The following is a 10,702-nucleotide window of genomic DNA, read 5'->3' as shown; positions in this document are numbered from 1 at the left end:
AATTAAAGAAAAGAAATAGATTAAAAATCGGTTTTTATATTTGTAAAACTCAAATCTGACAAATTTTCTATCATAAAAATATTTCTAGAAATTATTAAAATTTACAAATTTTAATAAATTGATGTAAAAATAATTATAAAACTATTATTAAATTTAATAAATCATAATGTTTTACAAATTGTTATATCATATCAATATGCTATAAAATTATTTAATTATTAATAAAATATTAAAAATTATAACTTTTTAATATTTTCAAAATTGATACTAATATTTATTTCATCTATGATTAGTCAAGAATATGTATAGATAAGGAAAAGAAAATAAAATTGGTAAATCAGTTATCTCTAGAATACTGTAAATGCAACCAATATAGATAAGAAAAACAAATAACAGAATAGAGGAATAGAATAGGATATGAATTAATTAACATCATCTCTCGAATGAAAACTATAATCAAAAATATCTTTCTATAGATAAAATAAAGTAGAATTAAACTAGCGTTGATCCTCAATTTCTATTCTATCTTATTCTGCCTTTGAATTGATATTTTTGGTGAAAGATGGCAGTAACAATTAATTTTTATCCTATCTCTATCTTGTTCTTTATTATTTTTTTCTATTTATTGTCTTTATCTATATTTGTAATATGCATCATCTAAAGCTATATTTCCGTGACATTCAGCCTCGCTATTTCAACTTCATCTAATACAAATTCAAATTGCTTATAACTTGATAAATAAATTTTAAACATTTTTATTATTTTATATATATATATATATATATATATATTTTCGATTGAATTAAAACTTTATACATGTGATTTAATATATCATTATAATTTTATATTATTAAATGTACAATTTTAATTTTAAATAATAAATATATATATTATAAATATATATATATATATATTTTAAATATATATATTATAATATACACAATATTAAAAAATATATATATATATATATATATATATATATATATATATGTATATATATATATTTTAAATATATATATTATAATATACACAATATTAAAATATGTTTCTTATAATTGTTATAAATGAGTTTATTTATTTATTGTTAAAACTTATTGTTAAATTTTAATTTAAAAATTCAATTATCAATTTTAACTTATTTTGGCTTTTCATTACATGTTTAAAAACTTTTAGAACTTATTTCATGTAAGTTTTTAAACTAAACTATTTTGAAATTTTAAAAAATATTTCTTTCATTTTTAATTTCTTTTTAACAAAAAAATTAATATGAGTTCATTTCATTATGTTATTTTTTAAAAACTATTCTAAATAATATTAACCAATAAAATTAAAAATATATATATCAAATAAATATAACTAATTAAAAATGATTAAATAACTAACTTTAATAACTTTAAAACATTTTACAAAATATTAATATAATGAAAACATATAGAATGTTTAAGTCTTTCAATAATTTATTATATATTTTCTTTCATATAGTTTGGTTTAAATATAAAACTTTATATCAATCTATGTCAATCTAATATTAAAATACCAATATATCCAAACAAAAGAAAATCTGGAATATATATCAAAATCATAAGTTTTAACATAAAATAAAGGCAATTTATCATATATTAAATATACTTGAATTTCATAATAAAATTTTATTTGATACAGTTTAAGAGATTTATATTAGTTAGCTGGTGATATAACAATGTGAAGTTTGAGCATATCTTTATTTGGACCTACAAGGAAAGGAGAAGTATTTTCTGTTACAGAACCTTGTTGCGGATTAAGTTCCTCGAACGGCAAAAGATCGTCCAAATTAAGGACTCGTTCTTTTTTACTAAACCTGTGAATAATTTCTGTTACTCTAGCAATATGCTCAACACCATCCTGTAAACCATATATTAAAACACCTATTTTTACCCGCATATCGGCATTACTATTTACAGGTGGTTCCTTACACGTAAGTGATAACCTAACCGAACGTTTTACATGTTCTGGCATCTCTACTGTTCCTTGCCATACTATCAAAAAAAATTTTTTAAACCAAACTCCTTTCGGATATATGTCTACGACCCATTCACACGCACGGTCACCAGCATATTCTGCCAAACACGAATGACTCGAAAATACAAGTGTTCTTGTATGATAAGAAGGTAAACCGTGAAAATTCTCTATCGTAAGTAATGAACTACAAGTGTCTACAGTATATAATCTAGGTTCAAAAAGTAACGCGCCATCTTCTTCACTTGAACTCACTTCTTTAACTCTGTCTAATTGACCAGAATGAAATGACATACCTATAGACATACGTTCTACAAAGAATTCCTTATACTTTTTTGTTAAAGGAAATAATAGCAATTCTGCTAATTGCCGAGGAGACATCATTGGAAATCTAACTGGAGACATCACAGCTATTACCAATTGTTCCAATGTTGCTTCTAATTCATCGTGTGATAATTGTGTTTTTAATCGATTTGCCTGATGATCCAACCATGATTCTAAACATTTATATAATGTCATTTCATCCTTTATTACTAAACTGCTTTGATGTAATAATGATACTAAAATATCCAAATCAAAATTTCCAAAATCTGCAGTTTTGGCCACCAATTCCAAATTCCATTTAATAAAATTTTGGCATGCTTGAGTAATATTGTGATGACCACAATTTGAAGTATATTGTAACCATGATACTAAAGTGCCATGTATGGCAGCTAATGCAATATGATTTTGCATATAATCAAGGCACAGTGATATTAGATCCTTAACATTATACTTATCAGCTAATGATAATATTGGTAGAACGACACCATAATTAATTCTTATTTGACCAGTATAAAAGTACCGCAGAAACTCACTAAATATAGGTACACATTGTGGCGTTTCTTGAAGGGTTACTCTACTTTCTTGAGATTCACTCCATTGAGGACTCATTAACATTACCTATATTGAAAAAAATAATAATGAGTATAATATTGAAATATTACTTTTATTTTATTTATTTAAAATAAATATAATAAATATTCAATAAAAAAATTGTCATTATTTTACTATTTAATTAATATTTAATTAATATTAGTGTTAAAATAATAAAGGAATAATAACGAAACGAAAATATCTTTTATTTAAAAATTATTTTTTATTAAACATAAAAATGATAAAAACTAGTTTTCATTTATCTACCAATAATATATTTATATCCAATGTTATATTTTTTTAAATATTTTAAATAAATGAATCAATTCACTTAAGAATAAACATTTAATTTAAAAAAATATTATTCTAAATATTAATTTACTTTTTTTACATAAAATCATGTCCTTTTAGGTTATACCACCAGTTTAGTGACATCCTGTATAAGAATAAACAATTGTTTTTCATTTCATCTTATTATATACTAATTTAAAAACAAATTTACTTACTTGAAAAACATCACTAGAAGCACAAAGTATAAGACGATGTGCTGGATATTCTATACCATCAACAACTAAACAAATATCATTCATAAGACGTTCTGCATATAATGTTGCTATTTTTAATAAAACTGTACGTGAATTATCCACCTAAATAGAAAATATAATAAATTTGTTTTTGTTTTTTAAATAAAATTTTTTTATATTTTTATCTTTTTTTAAATAAAAACATATCATTATGTATATAATAATAACCTCTATTGAATCTGAACTTTCAGATTTTCCAACATTATTTGGAATATTATTAGATTCTTCTGTTTGTTTATTTGTATCCATTTCAGAAGAACCTGTCATACTTGGTCATCACACTGTTTTGTGTATTTTTTATTTCTATATCATGGTTTATAACTAATTTTATAATATAAGTAATTGTACCAATAAACTTTCATAGTCTCTTGTTTATTAATTTTAATGCTCTTCAAAATTACATAACTGTAAAAAATAAATAAACAAAATACAATATATACATATATATAAATACGAAATAAATAATTAAAAATAAAACAAAATATAATAATAATTAAAAATAAAATAATAATATTTTATATCAAAGAGAAATATATTATATTTTAAAAAAAATAAAAAACTTAAAAAAAACTGATAACTATAAAAAATTAATTACAATAAAATAAAAATATATATAAGAAAATATAATAGAGATAAGAAAAATAAGAAAGTATAATAATAAAATATATAAAAATATATAGAATAATAAAAATTTATATATATGCAATTAATTACATTACACATATGTTTCAAACAAAAAATATATTTAATAGTGGTTATATTTCTTATATTTTATATAATAAAATTTAAAAAAATAATAAGTAATAAATTTTTATTTACCAAAAACTGTAAATAATTACAACGAAGTAAAGAAATTATATTAATTAAATACGAAGGAAATGAATTGTGAAATACACTTCTCAATTGTATGTTTTAATATTAAATTATGAAAATATAAATTGTTTTATTATATTAAGTAAGAATTGACACTGTTTTTTATCTTATTATTTTTACCAAGACAGTTTCGAAACACTTAACTATCAAAAAAACACAATGACATGAAATAGTAGTTGAATTGATTTAAAAGTCAATTGTACAAACATAAAACAGTGAAATGTATAATACATATGAAATGGCGCTATATTTAGCGCGAATTTTAATATCGGGTTAGAATTCTATTTTTCATTCAAAAATTCAATAATTAATAAGTTGAATTGATAATATATATATATATATATATATAAATAATTATTTAATATGAAATAATAAAATTAATATTAATTAATAAAATACAATAGATCAACAAAATATCTCAAATAAATTTCGAGTTCCTTAAGAAAGTTAAAATTTTTTAATTAATCATAATTAGACATTAATAAAAATATTTAAAAAATGAAATTAATAATTTCAATAATAGTAACTATTGTATAATATTATAATTATTATTATTATTAATATATTATCTTAGGAATTATTTGCTTTTGGTAATTTGACAAGAATTTGAGAATTTTAAATTCAATTTTTCACAACTGATATAAAATTTCATAGAATTTATTAAATTTATATCAAATACATATAATACATAAAAATAGTATAAAAATAGTATAAATAGTGAATATATAAAAATATATATATGTATTCAAAAAAAAAAACAAAAAAAATATTATTTATTACTTAATTAGATTTTATAATTATTGGATTTTTTGATATCTTAATTATTTTTTATTATTTTTTAAGTAATCAATTTTTTAATATAATAATTATATTAAATATATAAAACTAGAAATAATTAATACAATATTAAAAAATTTTAGAAAATTATCATATAAAAAATTAAATGAATAATTTTAGTAAAATATTCATTAATATTTATTATCTATGAAAAATTATATAATTATATATAAAATTCACATTACAAGTTATAATTAAAACACAGATTTAATATATTATCTAAATTTATAATATTCAATTTATTTTTTTTAATAAATAGTAAATATATGTAAAATTTAAATTTTTATCATTATTATAATTTTTTAATATATTCTACTTTCACTACATTTTAATATCACTTCTTCAATGGTTTTTCCATATTTATTTAATTGTAAAATAGCTAATAATAATATTTGTACTACCCAGAGATATAAATCAACATTTTTATGAATTTTAATTTTATGTTCAAATGCTTCAAAATTATAGTTAAATTCTATATTACATAATAAACATATTGTATCATGATATTTCAAATAATGAATTTTATAATATTCAATATTTGAAAATTGTTTTGAACATATTATACAATTGAAATATTTGTTTTTTATATTACTAAATCTTTCATATTCGTAAAGAGATACCAAACGTTTCATTCCAAGAATTTCTATTATATCATTTTGAAAATTTATATTTTCATGAGTTGATTGAATATTAATATTGTTTTTTTTGTAACATAAATCAAAAACAATATGATGAAATATTAAATGTTTTGTTAATTCATATGTAAGATATAAATTATTACATATTTCACATTTGTTCCATTTGTGCCATTTTTTTAAATGCAGTTTCATTTGTAATGTTGTAACACATGATATGTTACAATTTTTACAATCAAGTACTTTTTCATTATTATATAATATATTAGATGTAATATTCAATTTTGAAAGTTTTCCATTCAATTTATCTAATTGTTGTAAAAATGTATCATTATGTATAGCAAAGATATCTTTATTATCTAATGATTGTGATTCTTTTTCATTAAATTCAGTATTAACATTATGTACTGTATGAGATAAAGAGTTTTTTACAGATGCAGAAAAATCTATAAAGTTGCCTAAATTATTGCTAGAATCATTATTCATTGAATGTATGGTTTCATGTTTTATTAACATATGTGATGTAAGAAAACTTGATTTACATATCTTACATTTATGTGGACCTATAGTTTCTAAATGGGTATTCATATTATGTTGTGTTAAAGATATGGCATTAGGAAAATTAAGATTACATCTTTTACAATTCCAAGAAGTAACATTAGTGCATATATGAATGTTTACCATTGCAACTGAAGTAAGAATTTTATTACAATTATCACAAATATGAATTACAGATTCATCATTATGACAATAATATTTATGTCGTAAATAATTTCGAAGTAATGCAAAATTTTCTTTACATGGACTACAACGCCATTTTCTATTTTTTTTATTTATATTCTTATTAGGAATTTGGTAAGTTGTTTTCTCGTGTATTTTATTTCGCTTTTGTAAAATTTTTTTTAATATTTTTATTTTCAATAACACTTTATTTTCCTTTCTAGATATATAAGTATTTTTTCTAGATAGATTTTTTATTTTATGAGGATTATTAAAATATGGTATCATTAGTGAATTTGTGAATTGTGAATTTTCAAATAAAGAATCATGTAAAAACATATGTTCTCTTAATGTTGTTACAGAACTAAATTTTTTATCACATATATTGCAATATAGTTTTGTTAAATTATAACTATCATTATTTTTACTTAAATTTATAGCAAAATTAAAATTTCTATTAAAATTTATTGGAAATTTATCTTCCATTATATTTTCTATAAATTTGTCTTTATTAGTAGTATTTGTTGTATATTTTTTTGTAATATTCATACTGAATTTAATTAATTTTTGTTTTTTTATACCTTCTTTTGTTTTTTGTGTAAGATTTATATTCAATATATAATTGCAATCATCATTTTCATTCATAATATTATCTTTTTTAATAACATATTCCATATTTTCATTTTTAACATTAATTTTTTTATCAATTATTTCTGATATTGAAATGTTTTGATTTGGTTTTTCTAAATTTATAATAGAATTTATTATATTATTATTTTTAAAAGTTTTTGTATGATCTTTAGAATTTTTAGAATTTACATTTTGCAAAATTAGATCATTTTCATATTTTATTGCATTTTTACTTTCTTGTATTTTTTGTTTTTCTCTATACATATCAACATGAGAATTATTTACATGTGTGGACATATGAGTTTTTTTATATTTCCTATCTTTATATTTTTGATTAAAACAATCATTAAAAAAATTAGAGTTTTGATTTTGAAGTGATTTCGAATTTGACTCTGAGATGATTGTAATATTATTTGAATATTTCTCATCAATATTTAATTTTTTTATATTTATTTTTGGAATTTTCTGCATTATTTGAGTATCATTTATCTGTTTTTCTTTTATTTTTATCTTTGATAATAAATTTTTATTATTATTTGAATTATAATATATATTGTTCTTAAAATTTATTTCTTTTGTATTAATACAAAACTCATTTATATGATTATGTTGTGTGTCAATTTTTTCTTCTAGATTAGAAATTTCAACTGCTTTGGTGGTAATATCAAAAATATGATTTTTGTTTAAATTATGATTTTTTTTAAATTTTGCTTCATTTTGAAATGTAGTACATGATTCAAAATTTTTAACTATTTGGTTTCTCTTTTTATTTTTTTTTATACAGTAATTAAAATCATGATATTTTTTAATATGTTCTTCAAAACTATTCATATGATCAAATATTTTTGAACAACAACAGCATTCAAAAATAAATTGATTATTATTATTTAAATTTAATTGTTTATTGAAATTAATAATAATAACTGGAAATTTATCTTTTTTGAGTAATATGTCTTTTTCACATTTTAAATGTATATTCATTAAATGTTCTTGAAAATGAGATAAAGAATTAATTTGTAAATTACATAATGTACATTCAATACATAATTTTTCATCATTTATAAAATTTATTTTATTTGAAAATTGTTGTAAAAGATTAATAATTTCTTTACATTTATTACATATTGCTAAACTTTTTATTATCCCATGTTCATGCAATTTTTGAATTTTTAATTTATGTCGTGTTCTTCTATTTATCATATTGTCTTTAGTTTTTAAAAAAAATTTTAAAATATTTTCTAATAAATTTATGTTTTCTAATTTATGTTCATTATCTTGTAATATTTCTATGTTATTAATTTCATTTTGTAAATTGTACATTTTATATGTATTTCTTTCAAATTTTATATTTGTTATATTTGTATCAATTCCTTCTATTACATTTTCTTTGAATTCTGTACATTTTTTTTCAAACACTGATTTATGATATAATACATTTATTTCTTCATTTTGTTTCAATTCAGTAGTTCTGTATTGTTTGTATGAACAACATTGTGTTTTTATGATATCTTTTGTTTCATAATATATTCCTTTATTATCTTGTTTCTTTAATTTACTTGCAACATAGTCTGGAATTATTTTACATAATTCAGATAAAGGAAGATCATCTATTTTTGTTAAAGCTATTGTTAACTTTTTAGTATTTAAAAAGTTTTTATGTTTTGCTATATTTTTATTTATTTTAATATCGTTTTTCTTTGAACGAAGCATTGCAATTTTGGAAAACTTATTTGTATTTTCTTTATTTAATATTTTTTTACAATATTTATTTTTCCCTAATTTATTAATATGATGTTTATATTTTTTTATTTTATGGTACATTTTTTTTGGTTTCTTTTTTTTCATTTCTAAATAACATATTGATTTTACTATTCTTTGATTTTTGCATTCTGTATAAACATCTTTGTTTGATCTAGTTGTAATAGATGTACTAGCTTTACAATTATTTTCCTTTTGCATTTGTATATTGCAATCAATTTCAGATTTGGAATCAATTAAGCTATGAATTTTATTTGCTTGTGATTGCTTTATACTCTTATATGCTTTTATTTTCAAAGATTTTTTTGTGATGATTTTATATTACATTTAGACAATTTATTGAAGTTTTCTATTTGATTCGTAATTAGTTTTATGTTGAGTTTTTAACATTTTATCATAAGAAATAAAATTATTATAAAAATTGCAGCACGTTTGCAATTTTCTACAAAAATAAATTGATGTTTACAAATTATGATTTAATATTGCTTCATGATTAATTTTTAACATTTCTATCATTTTTATTATTTAATATTTGATATTTTGATTTTTTAATATTTAATTTCACTTAATTCTTACTATTTTTTAGTAAGAAAATAGAAATATTTATCATATTTCTTTATTTATAATATTTTTAAATTTTTTTTTTCGTTCTTGAGGAAATATGTAAAAATATGTTAAATCTTCTTATATCTTCTTTCTTTTTTTCATTAATATATTTTAATCTTCACTTATATAATTTTCTAATATGATTTTGCAAATATAGTTTTCTTTTTATTATATTTGTTTTTATATTTTATATTTAGAAAATTCTCAAACTTTTTAAAAGTTAAATTAAAAAGTTAAATTTGGCAAAAATAATTAAACTTTATTCTTATGATAAAAAGTTAATATCTTAACAATTTTGCTAGTTTTTATGTTATTTTTTATATCTTTTTTTATTAAATTCTTTTCACTTTACCTTTAATTATATAAAATAGTCTCCTGCTGCAAAAAAATATATTATATTATTATTATGTTAATTATTTAATAATAATTTTTTTTACTCAATTTTTAAATGATTAATACATTATACTAAACATAATTTAATTATAATATAATATTATTAATAATTAATAATATTATATTAAATATAAATAATTTATTTTTATATTAATAAAATAAAAAGATATTTTAAAAAAATTTTCTTACTTGTGAAAAATGTATTATTATATTCTTCTATTATCTTGGCAGGACAATTTTGTAGGAGTTGTTAACAATATAAAATTTATCAATGTCTTAGTTGTCAATATTGTATCTATGCTAAAAATGATTTATATATAAATAAATATATAAATTAAAAATAAAATTAATATTTTAGATTCAAAAAATAATTCAAATTTATGTCTATAATGAAAAATATTAATATATAAATATAACTAAAATTGATGAAATTAATAAAATGGCTAACCTTAATACTTGATGCGTTTTACTAATATAAAATTTTATATAATTATAAATTATTTTAAGCTCTTTTTATTTCTTCTCTCTTCTTCTCTAGATTAAATATTTTTTTTATCAATAATATTACTTATTATATTAACAGATTTTTAAATACAATATTTTTTTCTTTTTACCCGTAATAACATTTTAAGCTTGTATAGGCCTCAAGTTTTCATTTATAAATTTGAAAATGTTATACAATTATAGTGTTAGATGGCAGCAATGTTAACATTTATTTTACATCAAAATGATAAATCTTATAACGTGTTGTTTAAT

At 18.6% G+C, this 10,702-nt stretch overlaps 2 protein-coding genes across 3 annotated transcripts; both read right to left on the bottom strand.

Annotated features, from left to right (window-relative positions):
• Positions 1-1,629: 1,629 nt before the first annotated feature.
• Positions 1,630-10,486, bottom strand: LOC412158 (BTB/POZ domain-containing protein 17). 2 transcript variants are annotated; one of them, XM_026440422.1, is made up of 6 exons: positions 10,395-10,486; positions 10,136-10,246; positions 9,906-9,931; positions 3,663-3,899; positions 3,417-3,557; positions 1,630-2,937 (listed from the first exon to the last, which is right to left on the bottom strand). In XM_026440422.1, exons 4-6 carry the CDS (start codon positions 3,759-3,761, stop codon positions 1,678-1,680), a joined length of 1,500 nt encoding a protein of 499 aa, XP_026296207.1. In that variant the 5' UTR covers positions 3,762-3,899; positions 9,906-9,931; positions 10,136-10,246; positions 10,395-10,486; the 3' UTR covers positions 1,630-1,677. The 2 variants fall into 2 exon arrangements, with proteins under 2 accessions (XP_026296207.1, XP_624867.2); XM_624864.5 differs by lacking the exons at positions 9,906-9,931; positions 10,136-10,246; positions 10,395-10,486 and adding an exon at positions 4,314-4,467.
• On the bottom strand, positions 5,519-9,268 carry LOC113218714 (putative histone-lysine N-methyltransferase 1; the record flags this gene model as incomplete). Its single annotated transcript, XM_026440033.1, has 2 exons — positions 5,519-8,440; positions 8,510-9,268. Coding segments are annotated over 2 exons (3,681 nt in total), but the record flags the coding sequence as incomplete, so codon positions are not given.
• Positions 10,487-10,702: the final 216 nt, after the last annotated feature.

The sequence above is a fragment of the Apis mellifera genome, linkage group LG4 (genome assembly GCF_003254395.2).
Source record: "Apis mellifera strain DH4 linkage group LG4, Amel_HAv3.1, whole genome shotgun sequence".
Lineage (NCBI taxonomy): Eukaryota > Metazoa > Arthropoda > Insecta > Hymenoptera > Apidae > Apis > Apis mellifera.
This window is presented reverse-complemented; position numbering and strand designations above follow the sequence as displayed.

Coding starts and splice junctions, on each gene's coding strand:
- LOC412158 (XM_026440422.1), bottom strand. CDS start 3,761: ATGACAGGTTCTTCTGAAATGGATACAAATAAACAAACAGAAGAATCT. Junction 3,558..3,662: donor AAAGTTCAGATTCAATAGAG/GTTATTATTATA, acceptor TTTTCTATTTAG/GTGGATAATTCACGTACAGT. Junction 2,938..3,416: donor CTTCTAGTGATGTTTTTCAA/GTAAGTAAATTT, acceptor TTTTCAATATAG/GTAATGTTAATGAGTCCTCA.